The sequence below is a fragment of the Chrysemys picta genome, chromosome 18 (genome assembly GCF_011386835.1).
Source record: "Chrysemys picta bellii isolate R12L10 chromosome 18, ASM1138683v2, whole genome shotgun sequence".
NCBI lineage: Eukaryota > Metazoa > Chordata > Testudines > Emydidae > Chrysemys > Chrysemys picta.
In genome coordinates this window covers 6,576,751-6,599,178 of record NC_088808.1, presented here as the reverse complement: position 1 = coordinate 6,599,178, position 22,428 = coordinate 6,576,751, and the positions used below count along the sequence as shown (strand labels likewise).

General features: G+C 46.2%; 1 protein-coding gene across 1 annotated transcript; it reads right to left on the bottom strand.

The window, feature by feature from the left end:
- Window positions 1-374: 374 nt before the first annotated feature.
- On the bottom strand, window positions 375-14,044 carry LOC101930950 (ficolin-1-like). Its single transcript, XM_065571964.1, has 10 exons — window positions 13,730-14,044; window positions 11,989-12,102; window positions 11,208-11,261; window positions 10,909-10,944; window positions 9,960-10,004; window positions 9,091-9,126; window positions 8,172-8,299; window positions 7,022-7,151; window positions 6,281-6,415; window positions 375-1,354 (listed from the first exon to the last, which is right to left on the bottom strand). Exons 1-10 carry the CDS (start codon window positions 13,809-13,811, stop codon window positions 1,107-1,109), a joined length of 1,008 nt encoding a protein of 335 aa, XP_065428036.1. The 5' UTR covers window positions 13,812-14,044; the 3' UTR covers window positions 375-1,106.
- Between the last annotated feature and the right edge of the window lie 8,384 nt (window positions 14,045-22,428).

The window sequence follows — 22,428 nt, the reverse complement described above, 5'->3', positions numbered from 1 at the left end:
TTTGCTGACTTTGCTGATTGTCAAATCTTCCGCTGGGAATCCGACCAGCACAAAGAAGGGAGATTATGGCCTGTTCTGCCTCACAAGTCACGAGTAGGCATGGGCTGGGCGATGGGACTTTCTAGTGCAGGTTTGGCCTGAGATCATCTCAGTGCTCTTCTGTTTGCACCATCACCCTATTTAGACATGCCCCTTCGGCAGCCACCACGCTGCTGGCAGAGGTAGCGCCCCTCTCTTGTACTCCCCAGGGGAGCCAGACAAATAATGTCCCCGGCTGCCCAGGGTGCACTCTGCCCACAGTGTTCACAACGCAGGGCCAGACACATTTCGGCTTTAATGCTATTGTGTGTACAAACAAATCTGAGAGGTGGAAATCATTGAGCAGCCTTTGGTTTATTGACAGAGGGGAAGGTTCTCCAGAGGCAGAGGCAGCATCTGAGGGTAACGAGTCACTAACACCACAGGAAGAATTGCACGGCAGCGGTAGGAGCTGTCGTGGTGCTTCTGGGAATGGAATCAAGCGACAGCAGAGCCAGGCAGGAGAGGAGACATAACCTAGACAGAGCTGGCTGACATTTTCCAAACTAGGAGTTTTTCTGTGGACAAGCAGCTTTTTAAAAAACATATGAAAATATCATTGATGTGGTTGTAATGTTTTGTTTGGCAGGAAAAAAAATCACGCTTTTTAAATGTTTTCAGCAATTCTTATTGAAAATATTATCATGCCAGTGACCAAATTTTTGTTCTTTATAGAAAGCCAGGATTTTGGTAAATGAGAAAATAAAATAACGTTTTCTGATACTACGTATCAGGAAGAGGAATTAAAAAAATATTAAAAACACAAAAGCAAAACTGGGTTAATTTAGAATCCTTTGAAATGCAAACAACTTAAAAATTCATTTTTTCCCCCACAAAAATATTCTTTTTACCAGCTCTAGTCCTAGTGCACTGAGCTGAGTAAGTGTGTACGATGATGTCTGCCCCCTCGTGGCTGGTGGATAAAGAAAAGATCTTTATTGTCATTTGCAGATTAATGTTCATTAGGAGAGGACTATAACTGCTATATAAAAGCTAAGTATAATTATTACAATTGCCTCCCTAATTGGCTACACGGGCCTCATTTTCATCTCTGCCATCTTGTAGGAGTATTGGTGCCCTTTGCCTGACTTCCAGTTCACCCCATCAGCATAGCTTTCATGGGCTCCTTTCAGGTATAATCCGTTCAGGTTGGACATATGACAATCCCGGTACCACCAGGCCCCTTTAAAGGCTACAGCACAGTTAGATAGAGACATGTCATTGTCGCGGTCGTGGGTTGTAAACATCATGCCGTTGTGTTCGATTAAAGAATCCCCTGTGGAAACAATTGGGTTTATTTATTACATGTTTTTACAGTCACAAGGTGGATGAGATAATCTCTTATTGTTTATTTATTACATTTTTACAGTTCAGTTCCCACAGCCCAACCTGGTGGTTCTGCAGTGGGGTTACTAAATTTCTCCCTTCACCAGGCAGCAGAAATCTCCCTGGAATCAGGAGAGAGGCTGCAATTCTACTTCCAGAGAGGAACATTTTACACCAGGCCATATTCTGAGTGTATCTTCACACAAGATCGGATAGGAAACTCTTCAACCTGTCATGACTTAAGTCAAAGACCAAAGTCAAAAAGGTGCTAATCAGGGATCTTTTATTCGCCGATGATGCTTTCCTCCGAGCCCACGATGAAGATCTATTAAGAACTCACGGACCGCCTTTAAAGTACCTGTCAGGCATTTGCTCTCACCATCAGCATCAAGAAAATGGTTGTATTAGGACAGGGGGGTCCACAAGATCCTTCAATCACCTTAAATGCCAACCAGCTAGAAGTAGTCCAAAAAGTTCAGCTATTTAGGTTCTACAGCAGGGCTAGGCAACCTATGGCACGTGTGCCAAAGGCGGCACGCAAGCTGATTTTCAGTGGCACTCACACTGCCCAGGTCCTGGCCACCGGTCCGGGAGGCTCTGCATTTTAATTTAATTTTAATTGAAGCTTCTTAAATATTTTAAAAACCTTATTTACTTTACATACAACAATACTTTGGTTATATTATAGACTTGTAGAAAGAGACCTTTTAAAAATGTTAAAATGTATTACTGGCATGTGAAACCTTAAATTAGACTGAATAAATGAAGACTCGGCACACCACTTCTGAAAGGTTGCCAACCCCCGCTCTACAGTGACCACAAACCTCTCACTGGATGAAGAACTAAATGTTCCCATTGGAAAGGCTGCCACCGCCTTCAGCAGAGTAACTAAAAGAGCCTGGAACAACTCAAAGTTGACCATCAAGACCAAAATGCTAGTGTACCAAGCCTACATCCTCAGCACTCTCATGTATGGTGGGGAAACACGGACACCTTATGCTCATCAGGAGAAAAGCTTAAACAGTTTCCACTTATGCTGTTTACGCTGCATACTCAACACCAAATGGCAAGATAAAGTCACCAATGCAGAGGTTCTTCAAAGGGCAAATTTACCAAGTATGACAAGCAAAGATAACTGCGCTGGCTGGGCCATATGAGTAGGTTGGAAGACGGACACATACCCAAGGACGCTATATGGGAAGCTGTCAGAGGGAACAAGAACAACAGGACGTCCCAAGCTTCGCTATAAAGACTCATGCAAACGAGATATGAAGGAATTGGAGTTAATCGTGACCTATGAGAAATCTTGGCAAGTGATCGTAACAAGTGGCGCCATCGTCTCCATCAGAGTTTCAAAGTCCATGACAGAAGCTGGCTCCTACAGCTCGAAGAGAAAAGAGCCCGTAGGAAGCAAGCAGCTCCCAACCAAGACAGATACATTTGCAGCAACTGCCAAAGATCGTGCAAATCTGGGATTGGACTATTCAGTCACACGAGACATTGCAAACCATCTACATCATCGGCTGCAATTCCCGCCGTCTCTTTTAGATGAAAGGATGCCAAAAAATTATAGTCTGATCTCAGTTACACCACAACAAATCCAGAGTAACTCATTGCCGTCAATATATGCTCAGTCCTTGGGTGGCTTGAAATCAGTTTGCACTATCGTGATGGTATAATGTGAGCCCAATGTGCTCCTAACCCAATAGCTTAGCCCGGAGCCTTCGCTATGATCACAGAATCATAGAAATGTCGGGCTGGAAGGGACCTTAAGAAGTCATCAAGTGCAACCCCCTGGGCTGAGGCAGCACCAAGTAAATCTAGACCATCCCTGACAGGTGTTTGCCCAACCTGTTCTTTAAAACTTCCAGTGATGTGGATTTCACAACCTCTGTTGGAAGCCTATTCCAGAGCTTAACAACCCTTATACTTAGAAATTTAATTCTAATATCTAATCTAGAACTCCTTATCACAGATTAAACTGGTCACTTCTTGTCCTACCTTCAGCGAACATAGAGAACAATTGATCATATCCTCCGTATAACAGCCCTTAACATATTTGAAGACTGTTACCAGATTTACCTCCCACCCCAAGTCTTCTTTTCTCAAGACTACACCTCACCAGTTTTATAACTTTTCCTCATAGGTCAGGTTTTCTAAACCTTTTATCATTTTTTGTGCTCTCCTCTGAACTCTCTTCAATTTGTGCACATCTTTCCCAAAGTGTGGTGCCCGGAATTGGACACTGTTCTGTGGCTGAGGCCTCCTATGTGCTGAGTAGACAATGACAATTACCTACTGTTTCTTACATGCCACACTCTTGTAAACACACCCAGAATGGTATTAGCTTTTTGTGAAACTACATCACATTGTTGACTCATATTCAATTTGCGATCCGCTCTAAACCCCAGTTCTTTTTCAGCAGTACTACCACCAAGCCAGTTATTCCCCATTCTGGAGATGTGCATTTGATTAGTCTTTCTTAAGTAAATCACTTTGCATTTGTCTTTACTGGATTTCATCTTGTTGAATTCAGACCAATTCTCCAGTTTGCCAAGGTGATTTTGCATTCTAATCCTGTCCTCCAAAGTGCTCACAACCCCTCCCAGTTTGGTGCCATCTGCAGATTTTATAAGCATATGTTCCACTCAATTATCCAACTCATTAATGAAAATATTGACTACTATGGGACTCAGGACTGACCCCTGCAGAACTCCATTAGATACACCCTCCCAGCTTACCATTGATGACTACACTTTGAGCACAGTCTTTCCACCAGTTGTGCACCCGCCCTATAGTAATTGCACGCAGACTGCATTTCCCTAGTTTGCTTATTGAGAATGCCATGTGGGATTTTGTCAAAAGTCTTACTAAAATCAAAATATATCATGTCTACTGCTTTCCCCTTATCCACTAAGCCAATAACCCTGTCAAAGAAGGAAATTAGGTTGGTTTGACATGATTTGTTCATGAGAACTCCATGGTGGATATTGCTAATTAATCCTATTGTCCTCCAGGTGTTTACAAATTGATTGTTTAATAATTTGGGTGAGTATTTTTCCAGATATCAAAGTTAGGCTGACTGGCCTACAGTTCCCGGGTCCCATTTTTTCCCCTTTATAAAGATAGGTACTATTTTTTCCCTTCTCCAGTGCTCTGGGACCTCACCCATCCTCCAGGAGTTCTCTGGATAATTATTAATGGTTCTGAGATTGTTTCAGCTAGCTCTTTTAGTCCCTTAGGATGAGTTTTGCCAGGCCCTCCTGACTTGAATACATCTAACTTATCTAAATATTATTTAACTTTTCCCCACACTATTTGGGCTTGCATTCCGTCCCCCTTGTTGTTAATAGTGTGTTGTGTATGTCATCACCGGTAACCTTTTTAGTAAAGATTGAAACACACTAGCCATGAAACACCTCAGCCTTCTTGATGTCATCAGTTAGCTCTCCATTCCTGTTAAGTAAGGAACTACACTTTTTTTCATCTTTCGCTTGCTGCTAATACATGTAAAGAACCCCTTCTTATGGATTTTTCTGTTCCTTCCTAGGTGTAACTTATTTTGTGCCTTAATCTTTTTGATTTTGTCCCTACATGGGTATGCTACTCTTTTGTACTTCTCCTTGGCACTTTGTCCATGTTTCCACTCCTTCCTTTCCTTAGAATAAAGAAATCTGTGATTTCATGATCACTTTCACCCAAATTGTCTTCTGCTCCCAATTCCTCTTTGTTGGTTAGAATTAAGTCTAAAATGGCTGGTCCCCCTGGGTACTTCCTCCACAAAATGGTGTCCCCAATACATTCCAAGGGCTTATCAGATGTTTTGTGTTTTAATGTATTACTTTTTCAACAAACGTCTGGGTAGTTAAAGTCCCTCATTACTGTAGTACACCCATACCAAGAGATCACTTCTATTTATTATCCATTTTTTCTTTACCCAGAGACTGTCAGTTGGTCTGCCTCGCGTCTCCTCCTGGAGCAGAGAACAAGTGTATATATTCTTGTTGTATAATTCAACGCCTCCTCCCTTTTTACCTTGCCTGTCCCTCCTAAACAAGCTGTACCCCATTATACCAATATTCCACTAATGAGACTCATCCCACCAAGTTTCTGTGATGCCACTTACGTAGTAAATTTACGATTGTACTAATCCTATTGTACTAATCCTTCCAGTTCTTCCTGTTTATTCCCCATCCGCCTTGCATTTATGTAGAGGTATCTGAGATTTTGAGTATATGCCTCTACTGGTTACTCTCTTCTTCCTCCACTGACCCTTCATGTCACCTCCCCCACAAAATCTAGCCCTCTGTTAAGGTGGCCCCTTTTTTAGGCTTAGCTGTTGGCTTTTGTCCCCTGCCCCTTTTAAACCGAGTTAAAAGGCTTTCTCCCTACTTGGCTGGTGGGTGGGCCTAAGCAATCCTGCAGTGATGTGTAGAGGACTCTGCATGGCACAACATATTTCTCTCTCTGGTCTGCGGGGGTCTGGATGCATAGTTTGCATAAAATGGGGCATATCTAACCACCCAATGACTTGTACCAATCCTGGTGTGCCTACTTAGTTTAATTCAGATATTTCTATGAGGCATTAAAATCTAATTTAGGAAAGCAACCAGCAGTAGCTGTGCCTACCTCTGTTTATCATTCTGCTTTCAGTCCTTCGCTAGGCTGGATATCCATATTATACTGTATGGTTTGTTGTCACTAAACCTTGTGTTTCTCCTTTAATAGTTCACCAGGAGACTAACTGATGTTTCCTGACAGACATCACTCCCACCGATTACCTCGCCTTTTGCTTCTGCCATAGAATACTCTGCATCACTTTTGCTTTCCATTTTTCCATCTGCCACAAAGGGTAAAGGATGAGATCAGAACCTACCTGCAGTGCCATTAACAAAAGGTCCAACGATCAGCGTGTATTTCTCAGTCTCTCCTGCAACTTTGAATGACGAGAAGGTAGCAAATTCATGGTTGTTGTCAAAATCTCTGAGATCGACGCGAAGCTCATTGGGACCTTTAGAAAACAATTTGAAAGCAAAATGTTCAGCACCTTCCATTAGCGTTTATTACTATTAATGTTTATTTTTATTTCAGGAGCCTCTAGAAGGCCCCAAACACAAATCAGGCCCCATTATGTTGGGAACATTATAACCACCCAGTTTGACTGCCTGCATTACACACATCATAGAATCTCACTCACTGATTCTTGCATCAAGCCAATATCTTCATATCGCCCCTTATCAATTCAATTTCCATCCACCAACCAAACCTCCCTATTAAAAACTTGCTCTGTGTTATGCTTTGCTACGGTAGTTCGGAATCTATGACCTCATCCAGGCTGTAGCATCCCTTATTGCTGTACTGTGGGTGAACCACCAGAGGACCAAATACTGCTCCATGAATCATGACTGGAGCCAGCCCAGCTACCACCGCATTATTGGTTTCAATAGCTTTGTGTGGCAGGACTGGGCTGTAAGGAACAGGAAGGGGTGTCTGGAGCAGAAGGGTTACCTCTACCAATAGTACAACTCTATACCCTGTATCCATGGCTAAAATGTGGGAACAAATCTTGGTGGAGAAGGTTGTTGTAAGGAAAAGAATGCATCAGTGATGTCTTTACCAAGGAATGATAACAGATGGATATTGTCGTTCCCCAGCCAGAATTCTGACAGCCGGCTCCCAAAACCTCTTTTGTACGAATTCCAGTCACGGTAAAAATCCACAGAGCCATCCACCCGTCTCTGGAACACCTGCAGGGAAACAGGAGGTTCTTAGCTGGGAAATCCCACATTGATTTCCATCCTACATAGAGGAGGAGGCCAGAAACTCTGAGACTGTAAATCACTGGATGAGATTTAACGTGGTCAGATCTATTTCAGCCTCAGGTGAGTATCGCAGATGGAGGCTTGTCCCACAGGATCGTATTAAATCTTGGCAGCAACAGCACTCGATTAAAGGATCACATGGTCCAAAATCTACAGCACTGGACTGGCAATCAGGAGGCCTGGGTTCTATACCCAGTTCTGCCACTTGGGCAAGTCACATCCCCTCTGCTTTCCGTGCGGCCCTTTGTCTGCCTTGTCTATGGAGAGTGTGAGCTGTAAAGGACAGGGGCTGTCTCTCAGTGGGTGTGTTCAGCACCCAGCGCAATGGGACCCTGATCTTCATCAGATTCTCTAGGCACGACTGGGATATAAATAAGCAGAATAATAAATTGGAATGTTTAAATGTGAGGTACGTACAGGGTTCAAACCCCTCATCTCCTCAGCTCCCTCGAACGCTCTCTCCTCTCACACTCAGGGGCTGCCTGAGCGACAGAGCAGCTGAGGCACCAGGCCTGTGACAGAAGGGGAAGGAAGAAGGAATTCTGGTTCCAGAGTCTGGGCAGCTATTGAGGAGGCTGTGAGAACCGGGCAGAGAATAGCCAGGAGAAGGGAAACCTGGTTAACCGTGTCAGACCAGTGACAAATGTCCCCTGAGACTGGGACTTTTAGATTCTAAAGATCTGGGTTCCCTCCATGAAACCCATTGTGTTCACAACCAAGTTATCTCCACAACCAAGGATTAGGGAGGATTAGAAGGGCTCAGGAAGTGTCTGTGTTTTTTATTTCAGCTAACCATGGTGAGCTAACAGCTTCAGAGCTTCTGTCCTCATGCTTTTCTCCTAGCTACAACCCACTGCGTAAGAGCCACCTCCCATTTTGGGGACAGAAAACTGTTTGTTTTTCAAGAAAAAATGTCCAATGAGCTTCATTATGCTCGGTTCTTACAATCCATCCTCCACCATCTGTGTCCATGTCACACAGCACGGTCATGGCGTTACAGTCACTGGGGTAGATGGTGTACCAGCCGCTCATGATTTTCCCTTTAGCTAACAGCTCCTTGCAGTTCTTTGCTCCTGATTGAAAGAGGAATTGAAATATGTAAACTGGTTGTATAACTCTCCTTGGAGCAGAGATTCATAGGCTGCTTTATGTTGCACTGAGGGGCAAATCAATTGCAGAATCAGGTGACTAGAAAACCATCTTTGAGCCCCACTGTAGTGTTTGGGAATTGGGTAGTATCCCTTTAAATAGTTTGTGGTCCCTCTGTGTTCTATCTTTGGAAACCTACCACAGCAACAGCTGTACCCATCTAGGCTTTTCATGCTCTCTGTAGTTAGCAAACCAAATTATTTAGACTCCAATGTGCCAGTGTGGTTTGTTTGCAAGAGAAAAAGACAACCACCTGCCCAACCCCCTGTGTTCTGTGTGAGACCAGCTCAACCTGAACAGAGGATTGGCTCAAAGCATCTTGGAAACTCATGGAAACTGAAATGTGCACGAAGATTTGTACTGCAAGTGCCTGTTCACCATTTTGAAATCTCTCTGTGAGTCAGAAGGGCTTCCAGTCATTATGTGACTTGGGTGAGCACTCACCCCGAAAAAATATCAGATACTCACAGGAATACTCACATCAAACAGTTTCCAAGCAAACCCATCGGCTGAAAGAGAAAGATTCACCTGCCAATTGCTAACAGCAAACACCTTCATTTTAAAAGATCAAAGTCTCTCCGCGGATAGTTTGAGAACAGCAAATGGGGTAAATCACAGATGTCTTTTTTTGCAATTTGTCTATCTCTAATAGGTTTTCATGTTTGGGTCTCTGGATAGAATGAGATGACATTTAGTGGTCATAAGAAACTCTCACCTTTCTTACACTGTATGTCTTCCAGGTCTTCCTCCACTGGTCATGAAAAGAAACACAATAGAAAGTGAAATGGAACCAGAAAATGTTTTACTATCGTTTAACCTATGTAATTGGCCAACTGGGATAGCAGCTAGGATAGCAAAGTATTATTTAAATTGAAACTGCTCTAGACAGGCTTTTAACTGTGAAAAACCAAATGCTAATGGATTCACACACATCTCTGATCTGAGCCTTCCAGCCTGAACCATCGAGACGGCTCTCATTATGTAGCCAACACTATTTTGTAGCCCTCTCATGAGGCTCCTACTTGCACGGCTAAGAACTGGTCCTTAATAGACTACATTATTTGCTGGTCACTACACAGGAGCAATGCCCACCAAGTCAGGGGAGTTGCATATGCTTACACTAGCTGTGAATTTGACTCTATTAAAAAAATAAAAATCCAAGTGACAGTGGGAGAATATTAGTTAAATAAAGTACTAGTAGAAAAAGGGTCATTCCTCTAACGGGACATATAAATAGGTCCATTTCTTGTGATTCATATTCCCCACTCCCAGTATGTATGAAATATAAGGAGGGGTTGGAGAAAGAACCCTTCTCTAGGATACACATCCAGATCTACAGATATCACTTACATTTCTACTATTTTCTCTCATACCAAAGGTCATCTGGCTAGTGTTGTTCTGGACATTACAACACATGGATGGCCACCTGTTTTTGTAGGTGGGGCTATTTCTTACAGGAGGATTAATATAAATATTGTGGACACGGTAACTGTTCAAGAAGCAAGTTTTTTAAGCTACTTAATTGCTGCAAAAATAAAACTGAAATGATGTACTCAGTACAAAGGAAAGTGCAGAGGTTCTCACCAGCTGTTCCAGGGGCTCCCGTAGCTCCCAGGGCTCCTTTATCGCCTAAAAAAAGAACTCAGAATAAAATCCTTGTTTTGCATAGAGGTCACCTACATAATTCAACATCTCACTACAACCATCACTTGTGTTTAAATTGTGTGGCGGGGCTAGATCAAATCCTATGCACCACCTACACTCTGCACAATCTGTTGAAGTTGGCGTTTTGTGGGACTTAAGGATGTTGCCAACTCTCATTATTTTGTCATGAGTCTCATGATAATTACTGTTTTCCTTAAAGCCCAAGCTTCTGGGGTCAAGTGGATATGACATAATTACAGCCATCAGCCTAAAAAAAAAGGTAAGTTTCTAACCCTCAAAGCTCTGGCGAAAGCTTCAAATGTGACCCCGGTGCTCCCTAAATACTCAAAAAGGCAAATAAAAAGAACATCACATATATTATTTTTACATAATCTCATGATTCTAAAACTAGTCTCCTGATTTTGATGAACCTGATTTAAATTTTTCAAAGATTTGGGGTTGGTAGTACTGCATTTATCTTATCTCGTCTTCTGCATTGGCTGAAATGAAATAGGCTTAGGCTACGTCTACACGGCAGTTGAAATCTATTTCCTGTGGCTGCACAGGACCTCATGACATATCAGACATTATAATTCGAGCTGGGTGAAATTTTTCCAGCTAATATTTTATTCACAATTTAGAAATGTTCCAACTCCTCATTTCAGAACAACGTTTTGTTTTGTCATTTGGCTATTAAACAAAAACGGGACACTTCTTGTTTAACTGGAACCAATTTCATTTCAGCTTTTTGTTTGGCAAGAAGCTGGAAGGAAAAATTGTACAATGAAACGGGGGGGGGAGGATTGTTGCTCCCAATTCCTTTACCACCATGAATAGCACCAAAAAGTGCCCTGCTCTGCAGTGAGAAGAATCATCTGAGGTCTCTCACCTTTCTGTCCAGTGGGGCCAGCAGGACCTCTTTCTCCTGATTGAACAAAAAATAAGATAGGAAAGACTGATCAGAGATACCGAGATCTTGACAGTGGATCAGAACTGAAGTTCTGTTGCAATAATAAACCCTTTCTTATCAAATATAAAGTGAAGGGAAGTTATGGTGGTTTTTCAAGCCCAGATATTATAGGATTTGGTGTTTTATAACTAGCTCTAATTGATATTTGATTAAAAACATATTTCCTATTCTTAGGTCACCTGTAGGAAAACACAGTTCTCTGCCCTTTGTTACGTTACCTTTTGGGCCAGCTTTCCCCGCCTTTCCAGGGATCCCCTGAGGTCCCCGTTGTCCTGCAAACACAGAAAACTGACTGAATAGTTTATAAGGTAGAGTAAATACTGAGTACATAATCCCCACCCACCACCCCAACCTGGAATTACAATAACCCATCTCAAATTCAAAATTCAAATAATGTATCTGCATCTGGCTCGCTGACTCCCTGATCTCACATCAGGATCCCCTAGCATGGACTCTTGCATGGAGGCCCATTGAAGTCAAAGGGACAAGCACCTCTTGCTGCCAGGTGAGAACCAAAGCTGGTAAACAACCATTTTATACATGCTACCATTAAAAATGTCATGGCTCATGATAATAATCATGATTTACTCTTCTCTAGCCCCTCTTATCCAAACTTCTCAAAGCACTTTACACAGATCAATGAAATGTGCCTCAGATAATCTCTGGGAGGTAAAGGACCATTATAGCCATTATACAGAGAAGAAAACTGAGGCTCCAAGAGAGTGATTTGACTAAGGTCACACAGCGAGCCAGTGACAGAGATGGGGAAAGAACCAGGACTTGGTTGCCAATCTGACAACCCAAAGGGAATGGACAATATTTCAGAGCTTGGTTATTCTGAAGCTCCAATCACTTGCCACAGGATATGGAAGATGCCATGTGAGTTTCCTCATATCAATGTTGAGGGGAATCTCCAAAGTCTGAGCATATTACAAAAGTAATTCCCATTTACATCAGCACCAGCCATCCCTGATTCCCATTCAGTGTCTGGGAACGTACCTCGCATTCCTGCATTTCCTGGGTCTCCTCTGGGCCCTGTGACACCTGGAATTCCAGGGCAGCCTTGGAGAATGGAGAGTGTATCGCTACTGTTGAAACCCACTAAGCTCACCTCTGGGGAAAGAAATGATCCATAATCAATGACTGTTGGATTCTCAGGATCTGAAACATTCTGCAGAGATCCAGAGGGATATACCCAGCAAACGAAAGCCTAGATAGTTCCTTGGTTTTCTTTTCTCTATTAGTGATAAATCCAACATTTTCTTCAGTTTTATGCATTTCAGAGACAATGCCCTCATATGAAAAGTTGGGGGTTATTACAATTAGCCTTTGTTTTAAGTTATTGTGAAAACAAAAGTTATTAAATATTTGTATTTAAAAGAAATCACTTCAGAGTTCATTTTGATGTACACATCCCTCTGCAGTGTTTGCAACCCGACCTTTGCAGCTTGTCTCAGTTCATGAGAATCTTTTAACGAAATTAACTAAAGAGAAAGAAAAGCGGAATGAAATGCAGAGGAGAAAAACAGCTGCCATTCAGTGAAGAAACTGTGCAAAAGTAAAATAATTTTAAAAATAGTTGCTCTTAGAAGCTCAGGTAATACATTTTAAAGAACTAAATATGTTTTTAACCTAACAGTTCCCTCTCTATATTAGACAGATTGTGAGATTTAAAATTTTTTATAGGGACATCAGTGGAGAAAAATAGGGACACACCTGTCAACTCCATTGAGCTCTACTGATGTGGAAATTTTTGAGGTAAACAAAACGTGGGTGGACATGGTTATTATTACCTGTGACACAGGAACTCTGCCTCCAAATATGGAACATTTGGGCATAAATTGTACATAGCAAATGATTTTCAAAATGATCATGAATGTAAGGAGATGAAATGAGAAAGCAATACTGCTCTGAAATAATACATTAATTTATGCATAAGATGGCAAAACCTGTATTCAATCCTTATTTAGGAAATGACCCATTTGCCTGAATGATGTCTGCACAAATTTGACTAAATCTTGCATAAGGATCCCAGGATTTCATGATGAACTAAAATAAACCTTCAAATGCTGCTGGATTCTCAAGCCAAAGCGCAGAAATGAATGTGCTGACGTGGAAAGAGTTGTATAGTGGATTTGCGGTGATAGATACACAACAGTTGCGATTTTACAAATAATCATCTTAATCTGGTAAACGTGAATTTTAAAAAGCAGAGGGATCTGAAATCATAGGCTCACTCTGAGCTTTGAAGATTGAGATTTTATTTTCCAGAATTTAGGTCATCTGCCTGCGTGGGTCAGTCAGTCGCCAGATTGGAAATGCTTTGGCCCCAATATGCAAAGGAGATGGGAGCTTTAGACGGAGAGATTCCAGCAGCAGCATAGAGAGGTTAGAAGACAGTAAATGAGCATGAGGGAGAGGAGGTCAAGTCAAATTTCGAAGAATCTCAATGAAGACAAGAGGCAACAATTTCACAACATTATCTGCAAAAACTGTGTCCTTTTTTTGAACACCTCTAGTCTGTGATGGGCACTTCTGCAATATAGAGTAATTTCTACAAAGGAATTTTGTACAGAGAAGCTGTTCTTTTTATTATTTAAAAAGCACCATGAGCAGGCAAAGCACTTTCTAGGCATGTAGGACAACAAACATTCCTGAACAGTTCCCAGTTCCCCAGGCTCCAGGTGGGCAAGAACCACGGTATGAAACGCTGTTGGGAACAGGATTGTCTTTCACTCACCTGGGCAGGTGTCCTGAGCCTGACAAACCGCTGCTGCTAGACAGAGTAAAGAGAGGAGGGTTTTCTGGGCAGCTCTTCCCATGGCTAGTGCTGGTCTCTACAATGGCAGCTCCACTTGTCTTCTCACCACCTTCTCCTCCACTTTAGTATGTCAGTCCCTGTAAGCCTTTTATATGCAATAACGAGAGAGCCCAGAGCAAATAAAACTCTCTGCCTCCGGCATCTCAGCGCCTCCTTCCCACTCTCCACATTCCAGCAGTTTCCACAGAGATGTTTATGCTGCAGCGGTCACAACTGTAGCTGATTAAATGGTCTGATAGGACATGTTCAGTACTGGACTAGCAGCCGTTGCTTCCCCCGCACAGCAAACGCAGTATCGTGCAATGATGATTATTGAACGGAGCCAGCCTGCATCTTTGCTCACAAAGTTAAGTCATGTGAATGTGTCTTCTGAAGTATTAAAACAGGGTGCCAAATGATGAAGCCAAGATGATTTTCTCCATCCCTTCAAAAACCCCGTGTTGGCTTCAGTGGGAACCTTTGGGTGAACAAGGAGAGCAGGACTGGGTGAATTTACTGGCCAACTGCTCTTATGATTATTTGTATGACAGTAGCCACAGGAGGCCTCGTGTCAGATAGGACCCCACTGTGCTGAGTGCTGGGCAAACCCGTAGTAGGAGACAGTAATAGTGGGATAGGTTCCAAGACCAGAAGTGATCATTGTGATCATCTTGTCTAATCTCCTGTATAACACAGGCCACAGAACTTCCCCAAAATAATTCCCAGGGCAGAACTTTTAGAAAAACATCCCATCTAGATTTTAAAATGGTCAGTGATAGAGAATCCACCACAATCCTTGGGAAATTGCTCCAGTGGTCAATCACACACACCATTAAATATTTACAACTTATTTCCAGTCTGAATGTGTCTGCCCCAAACACCTTATAATCTAAATAGCCAAGACAAATGAAGGGTGGGAAAAAAGAATTATTATCCTGATTTTTGCAGTGCTCTGTGTGCCTGTGTCATAGACATGATAAATAAGAATGATGCATGCCCAGGCCATGTCTGATGATATACCACTGCTGTATTTTTCTATATGTACATGTGATTTTTCAGTGACTGCTGCATGGCGGACGCTCCTGATGGCAGATCACTGCCGAGGTTCTTTTCTTTAGGTGAATGTGTGTTTGCATGATTCCAGTTTGTACAGCAAGAAGGCAAATGCTGTCTGTCTGTGTGCGAAGGATATTTCCTCTCTTTACAATGTGGTATTGTGGTCTGTAATTGGAATCAGAGACCCAAAGCTGCAAAAGAGACTATTGGAAGATATGGTTCTTCTTTGAGTGATTGCTCATTTTGATTCCAATTAGGTGTGTGCGCGCCGTGGGCACAGTCTTCGGAAGGTTTTTCCCCTAGCAGCCCTCGTCGCATCGGCTGTGGAGCCCCCTGAAGTGGTGCCTTCATGGCGGTGAATATATGCCCCTACTAACCTGCCACCTCTTCAGTTCCTTCTTACTGCCAGTGACGGTCGCTGGCGCTGTGGTCGCTTGGCTTAGCTAGTGCTTCCCCTAGTATTTGTACTTAGCTCTCTGTAAACAGTTATTTAGTTAGTAAGTTAGTTTAGTTAGCTTGTTAGCTAGTGGGGGGTTCTCCTCTCTGATTTGTCTCTTCTGAGGTCTGGGACATGCCTCGATCCCAAGGGTTCAAACTCTGCAGAACCTGCCACAAGCCCATGCCAACGAGCGAGCCCCACGACTCGTCTCAAGTGTCTAGGGGGGGAGGCTACTAAGCAGATTGATGCAAGATTTGTAAAGAGCTCCACCTGAGGACTAGGAAAGAAGGGACTTCAGGTTGAAGCAGATCCTGATGGAAGCAGCCCTCCATCCCCAGCTGGCTCCGGGCCAACTGGATCCAGCACCGAGCACCTCTGTGCAGAACGCTTCAGCCTCCGTGCAGGAAACAGTGCCAAGGAAGGACTCGGTGCTGAGGGTCTCTATGACTAGACACTTCCTGGCGCCGAAGCTCGCGGAGGCAGCACGGCACTGCTTGCGCTCCCCAGTGCCGCATGAGCGGTACAAGAAGGTGGACAGAGGGCGCTCGCCTGCACCAAGAGCGGCAGGGTCAGACAGTGCCACTGGGGTGCGTCCTGCACAGGAGCACCTGGTGCTGATTTCACAGGAGCCAGCACTGTCGACTTCGGTCCTGCAAGGGGACCGTCGAGTCCGGTGCTATTGGGCTGTCCTCACTGAGCGTGCCAGGTGGAGGACCTAGAGCTCTCTTCCATCCACTTTCGAGGCGGCAAGGGACTTGATTGCCATGACAGCCCCGCAGTCCCCCATCAGTCGGGATAGACCTCGGGGGCGCGGCACCGTCCAGAGGCAAGCCTGCAATGATGAGGCGCCTGTCACTCTCTCCGCGGCACTGCTCTCCACGGCACCGGTCTCCAGCACTGTCCGCCCGGCACTGGTCCCCGGGACCACCACTGCAGCACCGCTCTACGGCATCTTCCCCGCAGCACCACCATGGTCTTCGCACTCAAGATCCTGATCATCAGACTCTGAGGCGGAGGCCTATTACTCAAGGCGCAGCCAGCACCGATCAGACCGCTGCAGATATAGACAGGACGTAAGGATTGTGCCGTGGCAAGCACAGAGGCAAGGGCCCGAGCAATGGCCATTCTGGACTCCGTGGGCCTACCACCAAGCCCAGGGCACGCACTCCAGGGGGTCCCACTCGATGGTGTCAGAAGCACGGACACCTCCACCAGCCATGGACCGTCCCACCCCTTGGGGCTCCAAAATAGCATCAGTGCACGGCGCGGAGCCACGTCCAGATCCTGGGCCTACCACCAGCACCAAGGAGCCTGGCACCGAGCAGGACAAGTCCAGAGGGCCAGGAGAGCCCGGTGCCTCCTCTGACCTCATTGCCGTCCTCTCCGGACAGATCAGTGGTGGTGTCTTCCTCCCCTGGGCCACCCCCTATTGATAGTAGAGTACACCAGGGCCTTCTGCATAGGGTAGCTCACAATACGGGGCTGCAGGCTGAAGAGGCAGTCGAGTTATAAGACCCGACATTCTAACCCCGGAGGGGCTGTCTTGGGTGGCTTTGCCCATCAACAAGACTATTCAGGACACTACAAAAACCCTGTAGCAAACCCCTCCCTCCATTCTCCCTACACAGAAGGAGTTGGAGAGGAAGTATTTCGTCCCCTCTAAGGGGTGCGAGTAGTTATTTACTCACTCGCAGCCCTGTTCGCTTGTTGTGGACACAGTGAATGAAAGAGCGGCGGGGCAGCCAGGGCCGACTCCAATGTCTGGAAGGTTTACTTGACTGGAGGGCTCCAGCTCAAGATTACCAACCAACAGGCAATGGACCAGCCATGGACCGTCCCACCCCTTGGCAATCCTGAGCAGATACATTTCAACTCATGGAACTCCATGTTGAAATTCAAGGAGTTGGTTCCACCTGAATCCAGGGCAGAGTTTGGGGCCAGAGTGGACAAGGGCAAGGCAGTGGCACGGACCTCTTTACAGGCCTCACTGGATGCTGCGGACTCAGCTGCGTGAACCTTGTCCTCAGGCATATCCACAAGGAGGAGTTCATGGCGCCAAGCATCCAGCTTTCCTCCTGAAGTACAATAAACAATTCAGGACCTGCCTTTTGATGGCATGGGCCTTTTTGTGGAGCAACCAGACTCCAGGCTTCACACCCTAGAAGATTTGCAGGTTACATTAAAGTCACTGGGCCTACATACCCCGCAACCCAGCGAAAACATTTTAAAACCTCAGCCTCCACAGAGCTTCTACCCTCCCCGGCCCAGGCAGGACTTCTCAAGGAAGCGGGGCAGGAATGTCATAAGCTTCTCCATCCTCCACCCAGCCAAGGCTAGCACTTGGCGAGGCAGTCGTCAGGCTCTAAGCAGGCCTTTCGAAGGTGCGCCCGGGGGCAAAGCACCAGTTTCATTATCGGATCCTTCTCCCTGTTTTCTGAATCGTCTGTCCCACTTTTACCGTGCTTGGTCCCAGATAACTTCAGACCGCTAGGTCCTTTGCACGGTAGAAGTGGGATATTCTCTCCAATTCTGCTCCTCCCCTCCCTCCCACCCCTCTTGCCCATGCCTCTTCAGGGGGTCTTCTCATGAGCATCTCCTCATGCAGGAGATCCAAACGCTCCTCGCAGTGGGAGCAGTGGAGGAGGTTTCTCAGGAGCTGTGGGGCAAAGGGTTCTATTCCCGTTACTTCCTAATCCCCAAAGCCAAAGGGGGTCTCAGACCCATCCTCGATCTGCGAGGCCTCAACAGGCTCATAAAAACGTTGAGGTTCCACATGGCCTCTCTAAACGCAATCATTCCATCTCTGGATCCGGGAGACTGGTACTCCGCTCTCAACCTCAAGGACGCATACTTCCACATAGCTATAATTCCAGCTCACAGGCGTTTTCTCAGATTTGTGGTCAACCAAAACCATTTCCAATTTACGGTCCTCCCCTTTGGTCTGTCAGCAACCCCTCGAGTGTTTACCAAATGCCTGGCAGTCGTAGCCGCCTTCCTACAATGGAGGCGGGTGCAGGTATTCCCATACCTTGACGACTGGCTACTCCGGGGACGATCCAGCGAGCAAGTGGAGCCCCAGGTCAGCTTTTAAGATCCACCTTCGACGGCTGGGTCTCCTTCTCAACAAGCACAAATCAACTCTATCCCCTACGCAGAGAAAAAGTTTATCGAAGCAGTATTGGACTCAGGTCAGCCCAGGACATCCCTGCCGGAGTCTTGGTTTCGGACAATGACAGACATCATACAAAGCTTCAAGCGGTATCCCTCCACCACAGCAAGGAACTGCTTGAAGCACCTCAGCCGCATGGCAGCCTGTACATATGTGGCACAGCATGCGAGGCAGAGACTCAGGCTTCCCTAGGCCTGGCTGGCATCCGCCTATCAGTCAGGGCGTGACAGTCTGGACAAGGTCATCACCCTCCCGGCGCCAGTTCTCGAGTCGTTCGACTGGTGGCTCAGCCAACAGACTGTATGTGCAGGAGCCCCAGCCCTCCCTATCCCTGGTGACAGATGCATCAGCATTGGGATGGGGTGCTCATCTGGGAGACCTTCAGACCCAAGGTCTCTGGTCACAAGATGAGCTCTCACTCCACATCAACATCAAGGAGCTGAGAATGGTCCACTTGGCATGCCAGACCGTCCAGGCCCACTTGCAAGGGAAATGTGCAGAGGTGATGAAGACAACACAACGGCAATGTTTTATATAAACAAGCAGGGTGGAGCTTGTTCCTCTCCCCTATGTCGGGAAACCCTCAAACTGCGTCTGACCCACATGCCTCTGACGAAGTGGGTATTCACCCACAAAAGCTTATGCTCCAATACGTCTGTTAGTTTATAAGGTGCCCCAGGACTCTGTCACTTTTTACAGATCCAGACTAACACGGCTACCCCTCTGATCCTCAAACTGAGGAACTTCTGCATAGCCCACTGTATTCACCTGCAAGCATCCTACCTCCCAGGTTCCCAGAACAAGTTGGCAGACTATCTCAGCAGATCCTTCCACAATCACAAGCGGTCTATCCGGCCAGACGTGGTGCACAGCTTTTTCCAAAGGTGGGGAGTTCCCAGGGCCGGTGCTACCATTAAAGTAAACTAGGCGGTTGCCTAGGGCGCCAAGATTTGGGGGCGCCAAAAAGCGGTGCCCCCAATTTTTTTTTTTACAGCGTTCATGGGCTGGGCTGCCAGAGGTGCACTGACACGTGCGGCTCAGACTCCCTCTCCCAGTGCAGTGGCCGCTCCACTTCTCCCGCCTCCCAGGCTTGCGACGCCAATCAGCTGTTTGGCGCCGCAAGCCTGGGAGGGGAGGAAAATTAGAGCGGCCGCTCCACTTCTCCCACCTCCGAGGCTTGCGACGCCAATCAGCTGTTTGGCGCCACAAGCCTGGGAGGGGAGGAAAATTAGAGCGGGGGCGGCATGCTCGGGGAGGAGGCGGAGCAGAGGTGAGCTGGGGTGGAGAGCTGTCACACGGCTCCTGGGGGGGAGGAAGCTGCTGCGGGGGGGGGGGGGGGCGGGGGCGCAAGGTGGAAGTTTCACCTAGGGAGCGAAACTTCCTTGCACCGGCCCTGGGAGTTCCCCAAATTGACCTGTTCACCAAAAAGAGCAACAGAAAATGCCCCTAGTTCTGTTCCTTCCAGAATCATAGTCCAGACTCCCTTGCGGACATGTTCCTCCTCCCCTGGACGGACCATCGGTTGTATGCATTCCCGCCGATTCCACTCATCCACAAGGTTCTGCTCAGGATCCACAGGGACAAGGGTACCATCATACTGATAGCACCGGCATGGCCTCACCAGCACTGGTATACCACACTCCTGGAGCTGGCGGTGGACGCTCCAATCTCGTTGCCCCTGCTTCTGGACCTGATCACCCAAGATCACAACCATCTTCATCACCCCAACCTCAAGTCTCTTCACCTCATTGCTTGGAAGCTTCATGGCTAAACCCGATGGAGCTGACGTGCTCAGAGCCCGTCAAGGAGGTCCTGCTGGGCAGCAGGAAACCCTCCAGCAGGGCTACCTACCCGGCCAAGTGGGAAAGGTTTGCAATATGGTGTTCTCAAGGTCATGCTCCCCCGATGCAGGTCCCTATACTGCTCATCTTAGACTACCTACTGCACTTAAAACATCAGGGCCTCTCAGTATCATCTCTCCAGGACCATCTGGCTGCCATTTTGGCCTTCCACCCGGGAGCAGCCGGCCGTTCAGTCTTCGCCAACCCGATGGTCAGTCGCTTCCTGAAAGGTCTGGAAAGGCTATACCCGCAGGTTAAGCAACCAATCCTGGTGTGGGACCTTAACCTGGTCCTTTCTAGGCTAATGGGGCCCCCCTTAGAACCCCTAGCAACCTGTTCATTGCTCTACCTATCATGGAAGGTGGCTTTCCTAGTCGCCATTACGTCAGCAAGGAGAGTGTCTGAGCCTTAACCTCCAAACTTCCTTATACCGTTTTTTATAAGGACAAGGTGCAACTTAGGCCTCATCCAGCCTTTCTTCCAAAGGCGGGCTCCCAATTCCATGCCAATCAGGGCATTTTTCTACCCATCTTTTACCCTAAGCCTCATACAGATGCTCAGGAGCAAAGGTTGCACTCATTGGACATTCATCGAGCTCTGGCTTTTTACACTGAACGCACAAAGCCATTTTGTAAGTCGAACCAGTTGTTTGTGGCAGTTGTGGATAGAATGAAAGGCCTTCGGTGTCATCACAGACAATTTCATGGTGGATCATGTCCTGTATCTGGGCATGTTATGATCTGGCGAAAGTTCCAGCCCCTATTCTAATGGCACATTCTACATGAGCACAGGCCTCCTCAGGACCATTCCTGGCCCAGGTCCCGATCCAGGAGATCTGCAGGGCGGTGACGTGGTCCTCGGTTCACGCTTTCACCTCTCATTATGCTATTACCCAGCACGCCAGAGACGATGCAGCGTTCGGCAGAGCGGTGACTCAATCAGCGATGCCACAAGCTCCAACCCCACCTCCTAGGTAGGGCTTGGGAGTCACCTAATTGGAATCGACATGAGCAAGCACTTGAGGAAGAAAAAACCGTTACTCACCCTCTCGTAACTGTTGTTCTTCGAGATGTGTTGCTCATATCCATTCCAAACCCGCCCGCCTTCCCCTCTGTCGGAGTATCCAGCAAGAAGGAACTGAAGAGGCGGTGGGTCGGCAGGGACCTATATTCACCGCCATGAAGGCGCGACTCCAGGGGGCCCCACAGCTGACCCAAAGGGGGCTGCTAGGGGAAAACCTTCCGACAACTGAGCACGTGGCGCGCACACACCTGACTGGAATGGACACGAGCAACACATCTCGAGGAACAACAGTTACGAGAAGGTGAGTAACCGTTTTATCTCACTTTGGATAAAGCAGTAAGACTGTGTCAGGCAACAGAAATCATTCAATGGCATAAAAATAATGGAAGGAAAACGGGACACTGCCACTCTAGATAGAGTGACAAGAGAGACAAAAAACTGGTAGGCAGGCAGTCAGTACAAAACAAACAACATAGAAAAGTATGAAAAAGGCAAAGCACAAGGGTTTGCAAGGGAAAGCTTCAAGGATTGCTCAAGATGGGGACAAAAAATGACCTCAACATTGGCCAGCTCTTGGTAAGCGCTGCAATATTTGTAAGAAATACAATCACTGTGCCAAAGTCTGCAACCGCGTTCAGCAACTGCGGAAGAGGAAGCGAAGCCTGTATGCTTATGCAGTAATCCAGGAAGAGAGCACGGGCAACAGCTCAGGAGTTCTGTCTAGGAGCTGTATCTAAAGAGGAAGGAAGAGATGAATGGACAATTTCCTTAGACACTAATGGGACTCTTATAACCTACACATTGTGCACTGATGCTCAGGTAGATGTTCTTTCAGATATTAGTGTTAAAAATTGGGAACATGGTTAGCAAACAGGTTAAACTGAAAGCTTATAATGGGGGAAACTCATTCCTACATGTGTACGAGCAGTGACAATAAAAGATCAAACAGAATTGTTGGACTTTGAGATAGTGCAAGGGAATAAAGCACGTACATTGGATTTAAAAACATGCCCAGCCCTTGGGCTGATACAAAGAGTGCACGTGGGAGAGGAAGTAAGGGACACATTATCCAGAACATTTGATAAAACTGTAATAGAAACAGGGGTGGAGT

Bases quoted from the DNA above. Each gene is read 5' to 3' on its own strand.
- LOC101930950 (XM_065571964.1), bottom strand. From the start codon at position 13,811: ATGGGAAGAGCTGCCCAGAAAACCCTCCTCTCTTTACTCTGTCTAGCA. The intron at 11,262-11,988 runs GTACGTTCCCAG...CTGTGTTTGCAG, and splicing joins AGGAAATGCAGGAATGCGAG to GACAACGGGGACCTCAGGGG. The intron at 9,127-9,959 runs GTGAGAACCTCT...TTTCATGACCAG, and splicing joins GGGAGCCCCTGGAACAGCTG to TGGAGGAAGACCTGGAAGAC.